This window comes from Typopeltis vanoorti, chromosome 12, assembly GCF_054136105.1.
Source record: "Typopeltis vanoorti isolate ZY-2024b chromosome 12, IOZ_Tvanoo_1.0, whole genome shotgun sequence".
Classification (NCBI taxonomy): Eukaryota; Metazoa; Arthropoda; class Arachnida; order Uropygi; family Thelyphonidae; genus Typopeltis; species Typopeltis vanoorti.
Genome location: NC_143560.1, coordinates 52,906,797 through 52,931,714, shown reverse-complemented (window position 1 = coordinate 52,931,714; position 24,918 = coordinate 52,906,797). Strand labels below are relative to the sequence as shown.

The following is a 24,918-nucleotide window of genomic DNA, read 5'->3' as shown; positions in this document are numbered from 1 at the left end:
AATAATGTTTGTGTATTTTAGTCTACAGTTCACATCTGAGAGCTGCTCAACTTTTATTCACTTTAAAGCTTTCTTATATGTTCTTCTTTTCAATATAAAATTCAATTTTATCCTGCTCAAGACTAAATGGTGATCACTTTCAATTTCAAATTCTCTCTACTCTCTGGTGTTCTGCACCAGGAGAAAATATCACTCCTGACAATCACATAATCAATGAGACTTTTCTTATTCCTTGCCTCTTCACTCCATGTGAATTTGTGCACATTTTTATGTTCGATGATGGTGTTAGTAATAACCAGTTCATGTCCTAAGCAGAAATCCAGCAGGTATTTGCCGTTATTATTAGCTTTGTTTTTTCCTCCAAATTTTCCCAAAATATTTTTGTATGTCTGACAATCATTTCCTATTCTGCTATTTAGATCCTCAACAAAGACTAACTTTTCGTTTTTCATTGTGTCAGCTGCTTTCTCTAAAGCGTATTGTCCCCTTCTGTGGGACCATAGACACAAATAATCTCGTCCCATTCTGATATTTGTACACTTCACTGTACTTGAGACTGTCTGCCATTCAAGAAGATTAGTCTCGTATTTAGTGTTGAATACTATGGCTACTCCTTTTCCTTGAATGTCATTGCCTGAATATATAAGAAAAATGAATGAATAGAAAATGAATAAATACAAAATAAAATGAATAAACACAAAATGAATAAAACATTTTGTATTTATTGCTCAGAAAGCTCTCATCAGTTTTTGTCTATTTTATTTCATTTACATCTATTATGTCGATCTGCTACTTATCCAATTCGTCAGCTAGCTCCATTTCTCTGCCATTCAGGATTCTTATATTGATAGTACCGATCTTGAATTCTTTTGATGTTGAGGTGGAGTGTATTTTAGGATTTGTTCCAATAGCTGACTTTTAGCTATTCGTCCTGGTTCTCGAAAACTAAGTGGGCATTGTTTAATTGGGTGACATCCCCAGCTGGCATGAAATTCTGCCATGTCGTACTATCATTTTATATTTTGGTTTAAGTCAATAAGAATATAATTTGGTTCCTAAATTCCAAATTGCCAGCCCATCTTTGTTCGTTTAGTATCCAGGTAGATACATCTGCTAACAAGAATGGCGAGGAAAGATTAGCAAAACAAGTATTCTCTGCCAGTTTGGCAGGAACAAGACCCAGAGGAAGACTAAAATATATGTGGATTGATAAGTAAAAAGTTCCTTAGAATTTAAAATCTGATAATGTTGGAGTCTTGACAGTTAACAGACTGATTTGGAGGAAAATTGTAGAAGGAAGGTAATATTGATGTAAATTTTTCATGTAGGACTATCATATCCTGTACACCCTTGAAGATACATGGCAGAAATTTGATGATAATGATGCATATTTCTCCTCATATAAAAGGCCTGTCTCCTCTAAACTGAAAACATCATCAGGGAAGGTATTTGCCTTCCTTTATAAGATGATTGAATTGCTCAAGTTATGTCTTTGCTGTTACTTCACATCAGCACTGGAGCCTCACCTGTTAATTTTATATTGTAGATTTTAATTTTCTGCTTGACATTAACAGCCAGCATTTGGTTGCTATGAATATTTTGTTGCTGCTTTTTTTTTATCTCATTAATCTCTTCATATTATTACAAACAGCACTGTGTAAAAGAAATGTTTTTTCATGTATTTGTATACTCATAAAGAATAACTATAACTGTTAAATTTTTGCACAAAACGGACCAGTCTAACAGTTTTTCTTCTTGCAGATTGATCTGCATTTCTTGTGATTGTTACAGTGAAGGCCACAATATGCATAGCTCCCTACAAATAGTATGGAACTAATATATTTACACAATAGCTTCAATCTTTCCTTCTAATGTTATAGATTTTGTGGCAACATTTTCACTTCTGCTAAACCAGAACATAGTTTCAGTTTTATTTTAAGAAACAAAGTTATTAAAAAAAGTGGCAGTGTTAAAGTTTAGAATAAACCTGAATAAATAATGTACAGGATAACCTAGGTACATTATTCAAATTAGCAAACTTTAAATTTAATATATTCACCATTAAATGAAATGCCATTACCAAATGCAACATAATGATTTGAGACACTGAGGCACAATGCTCCATCCATCCAGTGAAACTGTACGGTGACTTTTATTGGTGGTAATAGCATACAGTACAATTTTCCAGATTTTTGAGGGACGATTAAGAAGTTAGTAGAAAATTCTAAAATTAGCATAAATCAAATGGACATAAAACAAGTGCCTACTATAATTATTCCCACACATGGTTAGCCACCTTTGAAAAAGAAAGAACAGTACATAATATCCCAAAAAGATTGGCTTTCAAAAATTTTTTTGAAATAGAACAGTACAGAAGTTCATCCATTTAAGTTACTCGTTGCTAAATTGTATATTTATTTGTTTTAGTCCTTTGATCTGAGGGCTCTACTGTTGTATTGAATAGTATGTTTACTGTAATATAGTATATTTTGTTAGTAATAATCATACTTTATTAATTAAATAAAAAACATTATTTCAGAATTGTATGTGTGTTAATCTGCCATTTTATTGTGTACTGACTTAAGAAGGTATACCTAGACACATGCAGTAGGCTGCTTTATGATTTCAAGCTTATGTATCCTTGTAAGATTATTTAAGTCAATTTAATGGTTTAAAAAAAAACATCGTGGAAAAAGAATTATGTTTATTAATAACTTAATAAGCAATATAAACAGTTTATATTTCTCTAGTGCAACACTAGCATTACTAGAGCAAAAATAAGGGACTACAAGATAAACTTTTAAAATACAAATTGGAATCAATTAAATCATATTTAAGATTGAAAAGTGAACATGTCTATTTTTTAATTAACTACACCAGTAAGATAATAAATAACAATCTTAAAAAATATTCATGCCTGGGATAATTATTTTCAAAATGTGAGATATAAACATAGATCACCTTTACTGAGATTTTGTTAATGGAAAAAGTCTTCATATGATCCTTTGGATAATCTTGCAGATATCAAAGAACATGAAGTGTCAGGTCCGCTGCTGTTTAATACAATGATCTGTATTAATGTTGTGGTCACCTAACCTCGATATACTAAGTTGATAGAAATGATAGTTGATAGAAATACTTCATATGCTCTTCATACCTAACCTCAGCTGAATAACTGGTTTGATCATATTAGTTCAGGCCACATTAGCAAGGGATTTAGTAAAAAGAAGAGACCAAGGATGTACTCTGAGGAAGGAAAAAAGTAAAAACTTTTGAATTGAAGATGAGGAGGAGATGGAAAACTAAATTGATTTTCTTGGAACATGATCAGCTACGAATGGCTCTGAAATCCCCATCAAATTCCTCTTATATATCCTCAAGGAGTATACTAGATACTATGATAATACTACATGAAAAGTTTATATTATTACTAACAAGTTATCAAAAATTCCCCCCAAGTTAGTCTTATTTTTCAGGACTCCAGTATTATCAGCTCTTGTTTTTTGGTCCTTAGAGCCAATGTACACTGCATCAATCCACCTAAATCTGGTCTTCATCTGGATCATTATCCTGCCCTCTTGTCGAACACTAATTTTGCTCACTTTTCCTCTTTCATTCCGTTTAATTGATCACCCACACTTTACTGAATGATAACGTTAAGTCCCTTCCAAATATCCTCATTTTGTAATGATTCTGCTATTGATTCCATCTATTCACATGCCTAAAGTTTTCTCAGAATTCATATATATATTCTACACTTCTTGAACAAGTGATTTATTTCTAACCCAGCTCTGATCCATAAGTTAAAATTGGGTTGAACATCATTGTTTTATATATGTTATTTAATATTCCCCCAGCCTCCACACCATGCTGTTCCTTTAAAATGAATTTTTGTTGCATATTTTATTGATGACATGCTACTTGTTAGCAATGAAAAGTGTTTGTGTGTTGTGGGAGGAGGGAGGGGGGTGCGGTGGAGAGTAGGACAAGTCTAAGTTCTTTTGCATTGATTTTTTATTCAGTGCAGTGATTGTTATAAGTGCTACTAAGAGATACAATGCTTTGCTTTACACTGGTTATTATTAAAGCACATGGAGTTGATGGTAATTTGCTGAATGTAGGCAAGTATTGAGTAATCATATTCTGAGTTCTCAGTTATGAAAAAAATTAAATGATTTAATGATTTCAAAAAAAAAAATTAAATCTTAAAAATCTTAAAATCTTACTTGGAAAATGTTGGGTATTAAAATTGAGAATTCCATTAAAAAAGTATAGAAAAATTATCAAATACTGTATATAACATTGGTTGTAAGCAATACCTCTATTTTAAAGGAAGAGCTTACATCTAGGTGAAAAGCAGCAACATAAATCACTGAAGAGTTTTATTTTCCCCCCCTTTTAATTGTGGTTGTGAAATTTCAAACCTACATAAACAAGGTATACTAAAAAAAAACATAAATATACTAGATGTCCTTGAAAGTTCTTGTAAAACTTCAGGGCATATTTGACATATCAAAAGGATGGAAACCTTTATATGGACATTGGTCTGGAGATGCTTCCTTTAGGATCTCTTTTCCTGATATGTCTAGCTAACAGATATCATGATACAAAAAAAAGGAACATTGCATTATGTGTATACCACTCTAATAGAATGTCAACATGCATTAACAATTGTTTTATATGATACTTGACAAGAAATTACATCCTTGTTTCTTAATTACTTGTTATTAACTAGTGTCTTCTGACATTTGACTGCTCTGTCCTTTGAATCTGTTAGTGTGCATACAGCAGTAAATAAAACAGTATGTGTTAACAACAGTGCTGCAGTCAATTGGGCATTGTTTACAGCAAACATGGCTGTATACTCAGATGTGTATTTGGCAGATGTTATCTTCATTTATAGCTTGGCAGAAGAAAACAATCTTACAGGCAAGCATTTGACCCAGCAGAGATATCAAGAGAGACAGTGTCTAGACAGAAAATTGTTGAATCCATGCATTGTCATCCTATAGAATATGAGCATTTTAAACCTACCACTGTTGACTGAGGGGGAAGCAGAATAACCAGGACTCCAGACATAGTCAGCAAGCCCTGACTGACCAATGTCGTAACAGATGTATTTTTTATGTTCTTCTAGGCATGTGTTAGCATATCTCTCAATTTGACAATAATAAGATAAGTTACAGGAACAAGGAACTTTGTAAACACCCTGGGACTGAGAGAGGAAGTAGTAGATCCTTGAGGGTAGTAGCCAGATTTAGATAAGGTTTGAATGTTGTGCAGAGATTGTAATTTTTTAGAGTTCTGGTTATGTTCTTTATATCCATGTCCCAGATGTAAAGAAAAATGATAACATTACTGTAGTGAGCATGTTGAGACGGATGCAAGGAGGTGGTAGGAACAATTAACAGAAATTAGTTGTTGCTCTATTAACATAAAGAATACATCTGCCATCATAAGTATAATCAGTCAGGGCTTGCTGACCCATATGCTTCACCACAAAAAATGCAAATTTGAAATACTTTTTTTAGAATCAGCAGCAGATTTAAAAATCCAGCCTAATCTTAATAAATATGGTTGTATTAAACTTCCCAAGATTTGGGAAACTAATTCTTAAGTCTTAAGCCAACAGCTCATAGGACTTTAGGCTTCAGTTTAATCTTTTCCACTTATTACTTGTGCATATTTGTGTTGGGATTTTTGCAATTTTAATATTGTTTCTCTGGTGATGTCTCAGTGACAGATGAAATATAGGAGTGATTAAACAAGTTGTTTAATTATTTATATCTGCTGCATTTATTCTGTTAAACCACATAATGAGTTCAAACCTCACATAAGTCCAAATAGTCGATAGCATACAAGTCTTCACACCAGTGGATTTTCTATATGATTGTTGTTCTGCTAATGGTTCTTACATTTGTGTTATCTTTGACTTCCAGGAGTAGCATGCTGCTTTCATGCTCTTTATGGATGAGGTACAGTTCATCACAGATGGAAATCAAGAATTTTCACAATCTGCACTCACAGGAAGATGTCAGCCCTGACCAAATTATTTCTTCATGTTCATCATCTGCATACCCTCAATATTTGGCCATCGTCAGTGACTATCTCATAGGACCTATCATTCTTCCACCCACAGGACAAAATTAGAGCTTTCTTTGGAAAGGAAACTGCCTGTTTTGTTGGATTATATCTCATCGATTATCTTACAAAAACATGGAGCATTCCCCTTCCATATTGTTGCATTTCTGCTTACAAAAGTCTGAATCTTGATTTACCCTTATCTTTTCTTATCTCAATCTTCCAAACTACTCACTCTTTAACAACTTTCGTCCTAAGGGTGGTGTGTCTGTGCATACATTCGCTCTGACATACCTTGCCAGAGAGTACCCAATCTAGAATCACCCAACTTTGACCTTCTTTGAAAATATCTCTTCCCCACTCAGTCCAATTCATCTGCTGTCTCTATCGCTCTGCCAACACAACCAACCACCCTGAGCTCTTTAATTTCCTCTCCCTAAAAATCGACTTTCTCCAATCCCACTTTCCCAACAGCGAAATCATTCTCCTAGGAGATTTTAATGTCCACAACACTAGCTGGCTTTCCTCCTCCAGTTGTACAGATCTTGCAGGCAGAGATGCTGAAACATTTGCCATCACTAACGACCTTGCACAACTGGTCCAGATGCCAACCAGAATACTAGATAACCCAAACCACTCCCCAAACTTTTTCAACAACCAAATGAGTTGATGAGTTGATTTAGCTACTTTTGCGATGTGTCCCCTAAACTTCAACTCCCTATCCACCAACACTCCGAAGTCCCTGGTCTCATCAATTTCGTGGAGTACTGTTCCACCAATGTAGTATACTGCTGCTAATCTTTTCACCCCAAAATGCATAACCTTACATTTTGTCACATTAAATTGACATCCATTCTCCTTAGCCCAGAACTCCAATCTTTCCAAGTCGTCCTGCAAGATTTTGACATCTTCTGCATTCACTATTGTCCTACCCAACTTTGCATCATCAGCAAACAAATGAACTGTTCCACTTAGATCCTTCCTTATATCGTTAATAAACAAATTAAACAGCAGTGGTCCAAGAACAGAACCCTGCAGCACACCATTAGTCACAGGCTGTCTTTTGGACTCTACTCCTGAATAAACTACTCTCCGATATCTCTCTATCAACCACCCATCTATCCATCTCACCAACCCTATATCCATTCCCATATGTTGCAGTTTACAGATTAGAATTCCATGTGGTATCCTGTCAAATGCCTTAGCCAATTCCAGCAGTATCACTGTAAACCCATTTCCCTTATCCAGTTCAACCGTCACTGTGTTATAAAACATGAGCAAGTTACTGAGGCATGATCTACCCTTCACAAAACCATGTTGTCCCCCATACAATATCCCATTTTCATCTATCCAATCCTGTATTCTTATCTTGACTAATTTCTCCAAGACCTTGACAACGATTCCTGATATGCTGATCGGTCGGTAATTTGCAACCGTAGTCTTGGATGCTCCTTTATGCAGTGGAACTATTTTCCCCTCTTTCCACACCTTCGTGACTAAACCAGACCCGAGACTCAGATTAAACAACATGGTCAAGGGCACTGATAATTCTTTAGCTGCTTCAAGCAAGACCCGTGCCGGTATACCATCCAATCCCACAGATGTATTCACATTAAGGTTCTATAATAGACTATTCATCTCCAATTCATTCATCACAATTCTAGTAAAAACTAATGGTTCCTTCATTTTTTCAATGTCGCCACCTGGATGATATACTTTTGCAAAGTGCTCGCTCAGTAACCCCACTATATCAACTGATTCAGTGACCTCCTTACGATCATCATTCCTTAAAATCATTTTGGCGTGTACAGTTTTTTTTTTGCTTGCAGCATATTGAAAGAAGTTTGGGATTCTCTTTAGCTTGCATAGCTAGTTTCCTTTCATAATCCGCTTTTGTTTTTTTTACCACACTTGTTACCCTTCTGGCCTGCACTTCATACCGTTCATGTGCCTGCAGGTCACCTCTTTCTTTAAATTCCCTCCACAGTTGTTTCTTTTTTTGCAGCTCAAGCTTAATGGTGTTATTCATCCATTTAACCCCTACTTGTTTTACTATTCGAACCCTAGGTATACAATCAGCCATAACCTCCTGTAAATGCTCCTTGACCACTTCCCATGCTCTATCGACATCCAGCCCTTGCAGTTGTACATGACATGGCACTGATCCAAGCAATCTCCTAAGCTTGTCATTAGCACTGTAATTCCACATATGCCCTGTCTTAATCGAAAATTCCACACCTTTAGCCACCTCCCAGGTCAAGACCTTATGATCACTCTCACCAATAGGTGGCAATCCATTGTTATACTGCAGATAAAAGATTCTCCAAGCCATTTAATTTCTGATACGTGATCACAAAATTTATGCATCCTTTAGTAATCTTTTGCACATTGTAAATTATATGTAAATATTAAATTGAGCTTCCTATACTAAAACATATGTATATGCAATATATATGTTGGAATGGCACTCTTAAACAATACTTAAAAGATTGTCTTATAATACGGATATACCTGACCAGACAGCTTTAAGTTTTGAATATTCCTTATACAGAAAATTAAAGTAAATGTGATTTTTAAAATTTTTTTATATTATGAAGCTTATTCAAATATATTCAAATAAGCTTATTATGAAGCTTATTTTGAATAATCATTCTACAGTAATCTCTCAATTATCCAACCACAACAGTTTACTCTTTTCTCATTCTCTCTTCATCATTTCCATCATAATATCCATTCCCATCATTAACACAGTTATATAACATTGTCCCTCTTTCACTCATATTCTCACTATTCCTCCCATCATGATATAGTTTCCCTGACTCTCTGTGTTAGGTATCATATCAGTTATTAGTTTTTGAAGACTCCTGATACCAAATGTATTCAGGTATAGGCTGCCCATCTTATATAAATCCAGTTTTTCCTCAAACTCACTCCACACATCCAACAACTTGCATCTGTTCCTTCTACACAGCCTACAGATTGAATTTACCATCATAACCTCTTCTTAATTCATTTTTATCGTATCATGGTAATATCCTTACTATTTTCACTTTCTCACTTCCTCACTTTTGCCTCTACCAACAACCCTTTCATGTCCTCTCTCGGACTTATCATTAGTTAAGTCACTAGTACCTACTGCAATTACGATCTTGTTTACTTTTATGTTTTTGAATTGCATGTGCTGTATTTTTAAGTTTAGCTCCTGGAAAACTTGACATTATAACCCACTCATCAACATCATGTTTTATGATAGAGTCGCCATACCAAATGCCATCCTTCTTTTTAAAAACATTGTTACCGATTTTCACTTACTGACTCACCTAATTCTGTGCTTTGTTGTTTCTTATATTGCTGCTTAATTTTCTTTTCCTCCCTATGTTCATTCAAATGCCTCTCAACCTTCTATAAATCTTGTGTTGTCTCTGTGATGATTTGCTTTAATTTTGCTATTTTGGAGGTTAATTCATTTTCAGCCTCCCCAATATATTCAGTAATCTCCTTAGTGGGGCAAGCCTCCTTTTTCTTGCTTTGCTGCTTTTTTTTTTTTTTGACATTACATTTCTTGTGTGTTTTTGGCACCATTTTTAAACTACACTTATTATAGAAATATCTTAAGAAAAATATGTTATAAAATACTAAAAACTAAAATCTGCACTAATTTTCTAAGGGGAAAAGCACACACACACACTCACAAAAAAAAAACAAAAAAAAAAAAAAAAAAAAAAAAAAAAAAAAAAAAAACACCACTGCTTTTGCATATGTAATAAATTCACTGACCAATCACAGTGTCACAATTTAAGTGATAATTGGAGATGATGCTTTTGATCAGCAGTGCTTGAGGAGTATTTTGGGACTAAGATGGTTTGACTTTGTGAATAATGATGTGGTACATCAGAGAAGTGGTCAGTCACCTCTTAGCACTGTCTTATATAAGAAAAGGCTAGATGGTTCGGCCATGTTGTTAGAATGCAGAACATTTCATAGGTCAACAAGATTATATTGAGTGACCTAGAAGGTGTTAGGAAAAGAGGTAAGCACCGAATGAGATGACCTGATGATATCATACAAAACATGAACAGAATTGGCATTTATTTGCCTGAAGTAACAGTGTATGCACAGGTCAGACACATCTGGAATAAAAAAATATTCAATCTGGTCAGACCTCCTTGACTGTTGGTTGCATGAGGAACTTGTATTTATAACTAAAAATATGAATACACAATGCTCTACCAGAAGTCATTTGACATTGACATATATTAAGGTTTCAGTTAATTGATGGTTTGTTCATTTGAAGGTCACTTAATTGAGGGATCATTCTTAAATACATTTAATATTGTTCAAAATTTTAATTGAAAAGTTTATTATTATAGTGCTTATCCATAATGATTTGATCTGGCTTCTCACTTTTCCAGACAGAATTGAGTTAGTCTTTACTGAGTACAGTTACTTGCCATTTCATAAGCACGAGGGGAAACAAAAATTTGTTTGACTGAAGCCTTTCAAAGAGCTTGTGAATTGTGTAGTACAAAATGCCAACTTCTTCGAAGAGTTAAAGATGCCAAGAAATTTTATACTTGGTTTTAATCCTTTTCCCAAGGAAGCAAAACAAGGTTTTGCATGTGAAATATATTCACGTCTGAGCTACTTGTATATAGAGGCTAATGACTTCATATCACTTGCCTTAGTATGTATCCCATAATGCAAAGCACACCCCCTTTTGGATGTGTATAATGCAATACATAATGGTAAGGGGTCACTACCCAGACTGGTTTTGACTAGTCTCATCAGTGGGAGTCATACCTGGGAGAGATACCAAGGTTGAAATAAGGCAGAAGTCATATATATCTCATATATAAGTAGACAAAATGTGCTTGCCCTTATTAATAAACATTTCTGGATGAGAGAAAGATGTAGAAAGTTTTTATCTTAGGTGTATTATATGTTAAAAATACGAAGACATTTTATACTTGGTTTTAATCCTTTTCCCAAGGAAGCAAAACAAAGTTTTGCATGTGAGATATATTCACATCTGAGCTACTTGTATATAGAAGCTAATGACTTCATATCATTTGCCTTAGTATGTATCCTATAATGAAAAGCACCCCCCCCCTTTCGGATGTGTATAATGCAATGCATAATGGGAAGGTTCACTACCCAGACCAGTTTCGACCTTTATTTAGGTCTCATCAGTGGGAGCCAGACCCTCTATATATAAGTAGCTCAGACATGAATATATTTCACGCACAAAACTTAGTTTTGCTTCCTTAGGAAAAGGATTAAAACCAAGTATAAAATTTCTTAGTATCTTTAACATATAATAAACCCAAGGTAAACACTTTCTGCTTCTTTGAGGAGTGGGAAACTATGCTTAAGATTCATAAGATGGTTTTTTAGTATTAGTTGAGTGTGAAAAAAAAAAAAAAAGAAACAGTAATTGAAACTCATTTTTCTTTGCCTTTTTCTTTGGAATTGACATCTGCAGAACTAAACAATTCAATTTAGCAAACTTGAATTTTCTCAGAAGTGCCTGATTTAGTTGAAAATATTAATATTGCATTAATGTTACTTGACATATTTCCTCAATAAATAATATGGAAATGTTAATTCAGTGTAACAATATCTAATGATGAACTTTAAAGAACCTTAAAATTTCTTTAAAATATCAAATTTTGTTATGTAATATTTTTAAATGTTTTACAGATTTCTTTTAAAAGATGGCCAATTGTGGTTGTGTGCACCACAAGCAAAACAGGTATTTTTTTTTATAATAATAATAATTTTAGTGATAATATAATGTCTATAAAACTTATTTATGCATTTTTTTTTTCTGATGATGTCTTAATATAGCATGTTAAAGATTTGATAAAGACTGTTTCTCAGAAACTACATGCACATCTTAAAGATTCCCCTATATATAGTTCCTCTTCTTTCTCATGTGTCAAATTAAATTTCTTTTGTTTTTAAGTCATATACACCCAATTCTTCATTTACACGGTACATTGGTTCCTGAAAAATCCATGTAAATGAAAACCACTTAAAAAATAATACGTTGCATATGAAAAAATAGAAGAATGGTTCCAGATGTGAAAACCTGATATGAACAATAAGTTATTTTCAAACAAGACATGAAAATCATCGAATAAAGTACTATTTAATTTTAATGGAATATTTTTTTATTTTAAATACTTATTTAATGTATATACATATGTATCTTTCCTAAAGAAAATAGTGTGTCACTAATAAAACAGAAATTTGAAAAGGCTCAAATACACCTGATCATATGGTTATTAAATTTTATTTGCCGTCACTTTCTGATAGTAGCTGCATTCTTTTGTGTGAGACTGGAATTAAATCACTTGAAACACTTTGGCTGTCCTCTTCATACTGCAATGGCAAAATATTTTCTTCAGTAAAAGAAACTAAATTAGCACTAATTTTCAATAATTCTGAAGGTTGATTTTTTTTTTTTTTTTACCATGAACTCTGTAATTAATTGTTGATATCCTGTTTGACTAGATCTTTGTATAATTCTTCATATTGCACCATACATGACTTCAGTTCACGTTTAAACTGTTCATCTCGTTCAGTATTTGGATCATGTATAAGAAAATGACTTTACAATTTACTAGCCATTTGAAGCCATTCTTTAATTAATCTTGCAATGAGTGGAATCTCTTCATCATCATCACTTTTTTCTTTTTCACACATTTTGGCCAAGTAGCTTTCCAGCATGCATTTAAAATTGATGGTTTCAATTCTGATAATGCCACCTTAGCAAGTTTGATGCAATCCAAAATAGAAAATTTCTTCCACACATCAATAACTGTCAGTAGATTATTCTTATCTAGTTTATCCAAAATGTATTGGAATATTCTTCTTATTTAGTAAGTTTTGAAGATAGCGATCATACCGTGGTCTAGTGGTTCTATTAAGGATGTTGTATTAGGTGGCAGAAAACAAAATTCCACATTGGGGTGTTCTAAAACAGGATGACCAGGCACATTGTCTATAATCAATAAAACTTTAAAGTCCAGACTTTTTTCCCCCATCAAATAGCATTTAACTTCTAAACAAAACATAGAACCATTCATTAAAAATTTCCTTTGTAACCCAACCTTTTTTTGTTTGCCTTCCAGTGCACTGGTAACGTGCTAAAATCCACACCTTTCACTGCCTTCCCATGGTCTTAGACATGAACTCTATTGCACGAACAAAACTTTCATGAACAAAACACAAGATGTGTAACCATTTTGAATTGTAAACAAGAAATGACTGTTTAGCAAACAGCTTAACTCCTTCCAAGCAGCTTAATTTAGGTGGGCCTCCCATAACGGACCAACTTCGAGGAATCAGCATAACACCCTTCTGCTTCCAGGAACCAATGGCAAGCGAATATAAAGGATCATCTGTCGGCTTAACTTCAGGGAATCGTAACTACAAAAATTGATTTTATTGTCGCCACAATTGTCTACATTCTGTAGCTTAGAGTGACCCTGATATTTAAAACATTGAAGGAGTTCCCTAAAATTCAAGTTTAAGTACATATGTACTGTTCTAGGAAATGATAATTATAATGGAAATACCCTATTTAACAGAACTGAATCCAAACAGAAATTTTAAAAATAAGCACTATTTGAGTCGGGTAAAAAGAGAATTAGCTGTACTTTGACCTTTATATTTTATGCTTTTTTTTAAAAAATTATTTTGATATTCTAAATCTTATTTTCTTATGTGTCAGTCCTATAATTAATTGTAAACTATTACTCATCTTTTTGCATTTTCACTTTTCTTTGCTAATTCGAATGGTAATGTTTTGTTAATGAAGGATTATAATGCCATAACTTTTTTAATGTCATGTCTCATACTCCCGATCTTTGCACATACAGATCCTACTGCATCTGTTATAAATATAAGCTTTAAATAGGGCTACATGTTACAGTTGCAACTTCTCTTGTTATACATGTTAAATGAGAGTCTCCATGGTATTCAATATTGATAAATACTTTTTATTTGATTCACCAGTTTTACTGTCTCTGAACAACTTTTTAATGATCTAAATTACCAAGGCATAAAATACTATAAAAATCACATAAGAAAACTATACAAATGAAATAGCTATTCGTTAATATCTTAAACATCATATATCACATATGTTGCAAAGAATGCACGTCGTATTGCTGCTCTGATAAAAAAAAAAAAAAAAAAAGTACATTGGCATGTAGGGATAAGGAGGTGGTGGTGCCTCGATATAAGGCATTGGTCAGACCACATATGGACTATTGTGCTCACTTTAGTCACCTGGTTTTCGTTGTGATGTGGAAATACTAGGTCCAAGGACAAATAACCAAAGTGATATCAGGACTCTGGAATGTTAGTTATGAAGAGCATTTGAGAGAATGTGGATTGCTGATGTTGGTGAATGGGAAGAAAAGAGGAGATTTGATAAACACCTTCAAGTTAGTTCATGGATTTTGTCAGATTAATATAGAAGAAATTATAAAAAGAGTGGATGTTAAGCTAGGAAGAACAAGTGGTCTTCCATGGAAGTTGAAAAGATGTGGTGAAGAAGGCTGTGAGGAGCAGATTTTTTGGTTGGAGAGTTGTGAGTGGAATGCATTGCATGAGTGCATTGTGAATGTTGGCAGTGTAAATAACTTCAAAGCTCATTATGATAGACATGTTGCTGGTTGAGTGGGCCTCCCACAATAAATCTGTTGACTCTATGGTGGTTACCAAATAATAATATAATTCCACAAGAATACATAACTCAGTTCATTGTTAGTGATATGGAAGGCTGCAAGTTAGTCCAAACTCAAATAAGAACATCTAACAGCTGATCACCCCCCCCCCCCCAAACACCAGATATTACTCTTTATGTGTGTGCGCGTGTGTGTGTGCGCATGTATGGAGAAGTATGCTAAACTGCAAATGTATTATATTACATGGTAATATAATGGAAAAATCATAACATTGTCGATTAAAAAAAATAAGTATGCTACCTTTTAAAAAAATTATCACTTTTTCCTGATTTATGTACATAGGGTATCTTGTTTGCCTTTACTTCGTGATGGCAATATCAATATTTATTCTTTTTTTCAAGAACTTATTTACTATTTGTAGTGCAGACTTTCTTGTTTGCTTTCAGTTGAGAAGTATCGATGTTTATTCAGACTTTCTGTATTTAGCAGAGCATTATATGTACAAGCATTTATATGTACAGTCTATTTTTGCCATTTGGGCGATGTGCTACATGAAGGAATTTTATAGTGCATCCCATGCTTGGTGGATGTTAAAAATCTGGCTGTTACGTTGGATTCATTAATCATTCATTAATACAAAATTGAGGTATCAGTGTATGTTGTCAATTTCTGTTATTTTGTGGCAGAGAACTAAAAATAATATTCTGTTTCTTAGCATTGAGTTTCATATCCTGTTAACTGTCAATGGCAAATTTGTATTTACTGTTACTCCATAAATCCATAGACGCTATACTTTAGACTCTAAAAATGCTTCGAAATGAAACATTTTTTCTAGGAATTGCTCACTTATTGTTTGGTGCCACAAGTAAATGCACATTCAGAAAGCAGTTAACATTTGGTTTTGGAATTGTTCTGCTAGAATGTACACAATGTTAAGTGACTGATGTTAATCAGTCGTGTACCTCAATTTCATCATCATCATCCTGCCATGCACCCTCAAGTGGTGTACAGGATACGATAGTACTACATAAAAATTTACATTATTACTAACTTCCTATCTACAATTTTCCTCCAAATCAATCTGTTACCTGTTAAGACTACAACATTATCACATTTTATATTTCTATCTCCTGAGGCACTTTTTACCTATCAATCCACCTATAACTTGGTCTTCCTCTAGGTCTTTATCCTTCCAACCTGGCAGAGAACACTTGATTTGCTAATCTTTCCTCTCCCATTCTCTTTAAGTGACCATACCACCTAAGATTAGTTCTGCTAACGCATTCTTGGATGCTGACAATGTCAAGTTCTTTCCTCATTTTTAATGTGATATTGCCATTGATGCCATCTGTTCATGCTCCTAATTTTTCTCAGTACTCTCATATCTGCAGTCTCTAGTCTTTGGTCAATTGTTTTACTTCTGACCCAGCTCTCAGATCCATAAGTTCTGCTAACGCATTCTTGGATGCTGACAATGTCAAGTTCTTTCCTAATATCCTCATTTTTCATGTGATATTGCTGTTGATGCCATCTGTTCATGCTCCTAATCTTTCTCAGTACTCTCATATCTGCAGTCTCTAGTCTTTGGTCAATTGTTTTACTTCTGACCCAGCTCTCAGATCCATAAATTAAAATTGGTTTGAAGACTGTCTTGTATACAGCTAATTTAGTGTTTTGACAAGTTCCTGTTTTATTCCATATAAATTTATTCATTTGACTTCCTACCTTACCAGCTTTGTTGATTCTGTTGTCTATTTCCATATTTAATTTACCATCTTCACTAAAAATCGTGCCTGATTAATAGCTGAAATGTTTTCCTTGTTCTATAGATTCTCCATTCACAATGCAGTTGATATTTCCAATGCTTCTGCCTATTTTCATTGTCTTTGTCTTGTTATTGCTGACCTTCATACCATATCTATTACAACAGTTATTTATTTTAGTCAGGGAATCTTGTTGACTTGTAGCGGATTTATTTAGAACTATAACATCATCTGCATAAAGCAAAGAGTAGACATTAACATTTCCAATTTTGATATTGGGTTTAATACCACTTTCTTTCACAATGTGATCCATATAGATAATGAATAACAGAGGGGATAACATACATCCTTGTCTGACATCATTTAACATTAAACCATCTTCCTGTACTTCCTTTACTTCCTTCAATTCTAACTGCTGACTTACAACTGAAATAAAGACTAAGTATTGCTCGGTATAATGACCCATTGACACCATATAACTGTAGCATTTTGAATAGCTTCTCTCTTGTCATATGCCTTTTCCAGATCTACAAAACTTAAATACAGATCTTTGTTATATTTCCATGATTTCTCAACTACTTGTTGTAAAGTGAATATCTGATCCTGACAGTCTCTATTTGATTGAAATCCAGCTTGTTCTTCACCAAACTTTTCTTCTACAATCCTTCTCAACTGTTTTTCAAGTATACTTGCATAAATCTCACCAGGAACACTCAGTAGAGAAATACCTCTGCTCCTGCTGCCTTTCCACATTTCAGGATTTTGATGGCTTTTTCTATTTCAAGGATGGATATAACTATACATAATAAATAACGGAAAAAACTCACGTAGAAATATTATTTAATAGTATAATTTTCGCCTGTGTGTCACAGGCATCTTCAGTACAATAATTGGCACAAAAAATTAAACACTAACTGACAATTCCAAAAAGCACCACCTAAGTAGCTGGTGTAAGATAACAAAAAAGGTCAATAACTTTCCTAAAAAAAAAAAAAAAAAAAAAAAAAAAAAAAAAAAATTAATACAATAAAAAGTTAGGAAAGATTAGCTGATTTGTAAAGTACTATCTCCCATAAAGGGGATAGACGTAAGCCGTCGGATCTGTTTAAGTTAGGAGAATGAAGTAGAGTTTCACATGCTTCTTTATAAAGGCGTTCCATGAGAAACTGACTTTTGTGAAGAACTTTTGTCTTTCTCCAATGAACTCTGTGTCTAGTGAAGATGGCATGTTCTGCAAGTCCAGACTTTTCAGGTTTAAAGTATTCAATATAAGATTGGTGTTCTTCTAGCCGAATGGAGGCAGATCTTCCCGTTTGTCCGAAATAACATAATCCACAAGAACACGGAATCTGGTAGACACCTGGATGATTAAGATGTGGAAGCTTGTCCTTTGGAGAAGCGAGAAAGGTGGAGATTTTTCTAAACGGTCGAAAGGCAACAAAAATATTCAGTGGTTTTAAAATTTTTGCTATACGTTCACTGATGCCTTGTATATAAGGGATGGTAATGCGCGTTATTTCCTCTGTGTTTGAAGAGGGAGACATATTAAATCTACTCAAAGTTCTTTTAATGAAGCAATTCTTATAGCCATTAGATAGAAAGGAAGAAGTTATATATCGTATTTCTTTCTGTAAAAGATCGTCTGTAGAACAAAAGGAGTGGGCCCGATGAACCAGTGTTTTAATAGTTCCTGCCTTTTGACTGGGATGGTGATGAGATTCCGCATGGATATAATGGCCTGTATGAGTCTTCTTTCTATAAACTGAGAAATGTAGGTTGCCATCTGGTTGGCGAAGAATTAGAAGATCTAAAAAGGCTAACTGCTGATTTGATTCTACTTCTAGGGTAAACTTGATCCTAGGATGAAATGCGTTTAACTTATTGAGAAATTGTTGAAGTTCATCAGAAGAGCCATTCCATACAGCAAAAATGTCATCGACATATCTGAACCAATGAGTAGGTCTGGGAGAAATATTGTCAAAGATACGTTGTTCAAAATGTTCCATAAAGAAATTGGAGATAGCAGGAGAGAGAGGATTACCCATTGCTGTTCCTTCAATTTGTTGATACAACTTATTTTTAAAAGAAAAATAACCAGAATTTATTACAAAATCAAATAAGTTTACAATGTCTGATGGAAATTCCTGTTGTAGTAATTCAATACTTTCCGAAAGAGGCACATTTGTAAATAAAGAAACAACATCTAAACTGATCATGATATCAGAAACATTTCTCCCAGACCTACTCATTGGTTCAGATATGTCGATGACATTTTTGCTGTATGGAATGGCTCTTCTGATGAACTTCAACAATTTCTCAATAAGTTAAACGCATTTCATCCTAGGATCAAGTTTACCCTAGAAGTAGAATCAAATCAGCAGTTAGCCTTTTTAGATCTTCTAATTCTTCGCCAACCAGATGGTAACCTACATTTCTCAGTTTATAGAAAGAAGACTCATACAGGCCATTATATCCATGCGGAATCTCTTCACCATCCCAGTCAAAAGGCAGGAACTATTAAAACACTGGTTCATCGGGCCCACTCCTTTTGTTCTACAGACGATCTTTTACAGAAAGAAATACGATATATAACTTCTTCCTTTCTATCTAATGGCTATAAGAATTGCTTCATTAAAAGAACTTTGAGTAGATTTAATATGTCTCCCTCTTCAAACACAGAGGAAATAACGCGCATTACCATCCCTTATATACAAGGCATCAGTGAACGTATAGCAAAAATTTTAAAACCACTGAATATTTTTGTTGCCTTTCGACCATTTAGAAAAATCTCCACCTTTCTCGCTTCTCCAAAGGACAAGCTTCCACATCTTAATCATCCAGGTGTCTACCAGATTCCGTGTTCTTGTGGATTATGTTATTTCGGACAAACGGGAAGATCTGCCTCCATTCGGCTAGAAGAACACCAATCTTATATTGAATACTTTAAACCTGAAAAGTCTGGACTTGCAGAACATGCCATCTTCACTAGACACAGAGTTCATTGGAGAAAGACAAAAGTTCTTCACAAAAGTCAGTTTCTCATGGAACGCCTTTATAAAGAAGCATGTGAAACTCTACTTCATTCTCCTAACTTAAACAGATCCGACGGCTTACGTCTATCCCCTTTATGGGAGATAGTACTTTACAAATCAGCTAATCTTTCCTAACTTTTTATTGTATTAAATTTTTTTTTTTTTTTTTTAGGAAAGTTATTGACCTTTTTAGTTATCTTACACCAGCTACTTAGGTGGCGCTTTTTGGAATTGTCAGTTAGTGTTTAATTTTTTGTGCCAATTATTGTACTGAAGATGCCTGTGACACACAGGCGAAAATTATACTATTAAATAATATTTCTACGTGAGTTTTTTCCGTTATTTATTATGTATAGTTATGTCTACTCACGGTTTACCTCTTTTAAAACTTAAGGATGGATATGTATTCCTAGCTGCATGTCTGTTGAGTGTTTTTTACCACTGTCTATCACTGCTTGTTTCATTTAGCAATTTTTCGAAGTAATTACTGCATACTTCAAGGATATCTTTTTCTCCATGTTTCATTTCACCTTTATCATCTCTAATTCCTTTTAGCACTCTTTCTTCCATTTCTGAGCTTCTTCAAAGACCTCCAGAATATCTTGTAACCTACTTGATATTTATTTTCTCTGTTCATACCAGTCTTCCGTTGACTTTTGTTTAGCTAGTTTTACACAGCTAGTTTTACATACCAGGAACCTTTGGTATGCTTTCTTTTTTTCGTTCGCTGCCTCTTTAACTTCATGTGTCCACCTTGGAATTCTGATTTTTCTGTCCTTGCAGACAACCTCACCACATACCTCTCTGGCTGAATCAGTCAGTCTTTTCTGCGGGGCTTGCCACTGAATCTCCAAGGTTTGGTTCCTGTTCTCAACTCTTTCATTTTTTCTTGAATACTCTTTGTGTATTTTAGTCTACAGTTCACATCTGAGAGCTGCTCAACTTTTATTCGCTTTAAAACTTTCTTGCATGTTCTTCTTTTCATTATGACATTCAATTTTAACCTGCTCTAGATTAAATGGTGATCACTTCCAATTTCAAATTCTCTGTACAGTCTAGTGTTCCAGAGAGAAAACATCACTTGACATTGTAGTGATAACGTAGTCAATGAGACTTTTCTTATTCCTTGCCTCTTCTCTCCATGGGAATTTGTGCACATTTTTATGTTGGAACATGGTGTTAGTAATAACCAGTCTATGTCCTGAGCAGAAATCCAACAGGCATTTGCAATTATTATTAGCTTTGCTCTTTTTCCAAATTTTCCCAAAATATTTTTGTATGCCTGCAATCATTTCCTACTCTGCTATATAGAACCCCAACAAGCACTAACTTTTCATTTTTCATTGTGTCAGTTGCTTTTTCTAAATCCTCAAAAAATTCTTCGACTTCTACCTTAGTAGAACCTTCTGTGGGACCATAGGCACAAATAAGTCTCATTGTCCAGTTCCCCATTCGTACACATCATTCTACTTGAGACCGCCTGCCATTCAAGAAGATTAGCCTCGTATTTAGTGTTGAATACTGTGGGTACTGCTTCTTTTCATTGAATGTCATTGCCTGAATATAACATTTTGTATTTATCGCTGAGAAAAATCTTACCAGTTTTTGTCTTTTTTCAGTTACCCCCTAGTATGTCGATCTAGTACTTATCTAATTCCTCAGTTAGCTCTATTTCTTTGCCATTCAGGCTTCTTATGTCAATGGTACTGATCTTGAACTCTGGTGATGTTCATTTGGAATTGAGTCGGATTGGGATTATCAGGTATTTCATAATATAGTAATACAAGGGTTGTAAATAAAGTAGTGGCAACACCGTTAGGAGACGTATTTGGTAATTCAAATGTTATCACAGATAGATGCACTAGTTCTAAGTACTGTACATGCAAGCAAGGTGACACAGTATTTACACAGATACAGTATTTATGCCAAAATAATTTATGATAATCGCAGTTTCACTTTCATTATTGAAAAATTATAAATTATTTCATACAATTATCTTAAAAAAAAGATTTGAATTCTTTAAAAAAGTGCATATATGTTACATAATTGTTTATAATTTGGGGGAGTTATCGACTTATTGAACTTTAAATATTTCAGAGAATTTATTTTCAAAATCGTTCTCAAGACAATTGCTACAGTGCAGACAAACATTATCATTTGGGGAAAATGCTCATACATCTTAGTGAAAATAGTAGTAAAAGTATAGTTACTTCAACAATGCCATGTGTCTAAACTAAACTAGAAAATATCATCATCAATTTCCTGACAGGTACAGGATATGATAGTACTACATGAAGAACTTTCATCATTATATCTACACTAAACTAGAAAATATCATCATCATCCGTGACATGTACCCTCAAGGAGTGTACACGTCAGGAAAACAAATGGTTGTTTTTGGAATTAGTTGTCTCTATATTGTGTATTTTTGGTTACCGAGAAGGCAGTGTCGGAATCGGACGCATAGTAGTATAAGAGAAGAAGATAACATAAGTTTTCATTATTTAGATGTTTAGTATACTTAAATATGTTTTATACTTAGAGTTAACTTATACTTATATAGTTATACTCACTTATACTTATTTAGCATTTAGTTGTAATATATCCTCAACACTATTTTGAATAATTGCAGCAGTGGCAGCTCCAATTGCAAATGGCGGATCACTATGCCCCCCCCCCCCCCGCTTTAAGGGCTCCATTTTGCGTGACATAATGAGGGATTTTGTGTAAAAATGTAAGCAATGGGAGGAACTTGGTGAGCTAGAGATGACTATAACTGACCTCGTTGAGTAAGAGGTGGAAGATTCTCCACAAAGAGAGAGACGAGTGGTATAATAGAGGGCAAAAATAGCAAGAGAAATATAAACGAAAAAATGAATGGAGAGTGTGGAAAGATTGAATGATTGTGAAGTTTTCAGAGATGGTCTCAATTGGGAGGATGAATAGCAAAGAAGAGTGGCTGACTTACACACACACACCGAGAGAGAGAGAGAGAGAGAGAGAGATAGATAAGCTCCCCATTCATTTTTTCATTTATATTTCTCTTGGAGAGATTTCTGTTTTCTGAACGAGTCGGTGTGTCAATTCATGGGAAAAAACTAGTTAATTGATGTTGTCAATTAATTTGTCTCCATTCTCCCAATGGATGCTTGGGAGAATGGAGACAACATCAATTAACTCTGGTCCTTGTGGGGTCTAGAGGGGATAATGCTAGGTATAGAAACAGTAGCATTTTTATGCTTTATACTAATGAAAGGAGTATCCGGAATATCATCATCATAAAATTCCTTACATGTACCCTCAAGAGGGGGGGGAGGGATTACAGGATATGATAGTACTATATGAAGAATTTACATCATTACTAACTTCCTATCTACAATTTTTTCTCCAAATCAGTCTGTTACTTGTCAAGACTCCAATATTACAGATCTTATATTTCTATCATCTAAGGCACTTTGTACTGTATCAATCCACCTATATCTTGGTCGTCCTCTGGTCGTTTTCCAGCCAACCTGGCAGAGAACACTTGATTTACTAATCTTTCCTCGCCCATTCTGTTCAAGTGACCATACCACCTGAGAGTAGCTCTGCTAACGCATTCCTGGATGCTGACAATGTTAAGTTCTTTCCTAATTTTCTCGTTTTTAATATGATATTGCCATTGATGCCATCTGTTCACGTCTCTAATCTTTCTCAGGACTCTCATATCTGTGGTCTCTAGTCTTTGGTCAAGTGTTTTACTTCTTACCCAGCTCTCAGATCCATAAGTTAAAACTGGTTTGAACAACTGTCTTGTATACAGCTAATTTAGTGTTCTGACTAATTTCTCTCTTATTCCATATGAATTTATTCAATTGACTTCCTACCATACCAGCTTTGTTGATTCTGTTGTCTATTTCCATATTTAATTTACCATCTTCACTAAAAATCGTGCCTGAGTAGCTGAAATGTTTTACTTGTTCCACAGGTTCTCCATTCAAAACATAGTTGACATTTTCAATGATTCTGCCTATTTTCATTGTCTTTGTCTTTTTATTGCTGACCTTCATACCATATCTGTTACAACAGTTATTCAATTTAGTCAGAGAATCTTGCAGACTCGGAGCGGATTTATTTAGAAGTATAACATCGTCCACATAAAGCAAAGAGCTGACATTAACATCTCCAATTTTGATATCATGTTTAATACCACTTTCCTTCCTAATGTGATCGATATAGATAATGAATAACAGAGGGGATAATGTACATCCTTGTCTCACACCAGATTTGACATTAAACCATTTTCCTGTACTTCTTTCAATTCTAATTACTGACTTGCAACTCAAATACAGACTAAGTATTGCTTGATATAATGCCCCATTGACACCATATCACTGTAGTGTACTGAATAGCTTCTCTCTTGGCACTTTGTCATATGCCGTTTCCAGATCGACAAAACTTAAATACAGATCTTTGTTATATTCTCATGCTTTCTCAACTAATTGTCATAAAGTGAAGATCTGATCCTGAGAACATCTATTTGGCCTGAATCCAGCATGTTCTTCACCAAGCTTTTCTTCTACAATTCTCCTCAACCATTTCTCAAAGTATACGCATAAATCTTGTTTGGAATACTCAGTAAGGAAATACCTCTGTAATTCTCACATTCAGTTTTATTTCCCTTTTTATATATGGGTACTATTACAGCTCTGCTCCAATCATCATGAATTCGTCCCTCTGTCCAGGCCTTCTGAACTATTCAGTGCAGCCACTGTAAGACTTTTATACCACCATACTTCAGCATTTCTGGTCGAATATCATCTAATCCTGCTGCCTTTCCACATTTCAAGCCTTTGATGGCTTTTTTCTATTTCAAGTATGGATATGTATTCCTGACTGTATGCCTGTTGAGTGTTTTTTTACCACTGTGCTATCACTGCTTGTTTCATTTAGCAAATTTTCGAAGTAATTACCACATACTTCAAGGGTATCTTTTTCTCCCATTTTCTTGTCACCTTTATCATCTCTAATTCCATTTACAGCATTCTTTCCTCCATTTCTAACCTTCTTCAACAACCTCCAGAATATTTTACTGCCTTCTTGATATTTATTTTCTATGTTCTTGCCAAAGTCCTCCCAATGACTTTTGTTTAGCTAGTTTGACACAGTGTTTAGCTTTTTTACATTTGTCTCTGTATTCTCTAAAAGCACAATCTGACTTATTTGCCAGGATCTTTTGATATGCTTTTTTCTTTTCCTTCACTGCCTCTTTAACTTCCGGTGTCCACCATGGAGTTCTGATTTTTCTATCCTTGCAGACAACCTCACCACATGCATCTGTGGCTGAATCAATCAGGGTTTTCT

The 24,918-nt window shown here is 34.4% G+C and overlaps 1 protein-coding gene across 4 annotated transcripts in view; it reads left to right on the top strand.

The window, feature by feature from the left end:
* faf (ubiquitin carboxyl-terminal hydrolase-like faf) overlaps window positions 1-24,918 on the top strand; it is a 1,099,079-nt gene that overhangs the window by 274,521 nt on the left and 799,640 nt on the right. For all 4 annotated transcript variants that reach the window (XM_090401226.1, XM_090401227.1, XM_090401224.1 and 1 more), the window contains one exon: window positions 11,782-11,833. In XM_090401226.1, coding sequence (XP_090257352.1) covers window positions 11,782-11,833 — 52 coding nt within the window. The remainder of the gene's footprint in view (window positions 1-11,781; window positions 11,834-24,918) is intronic.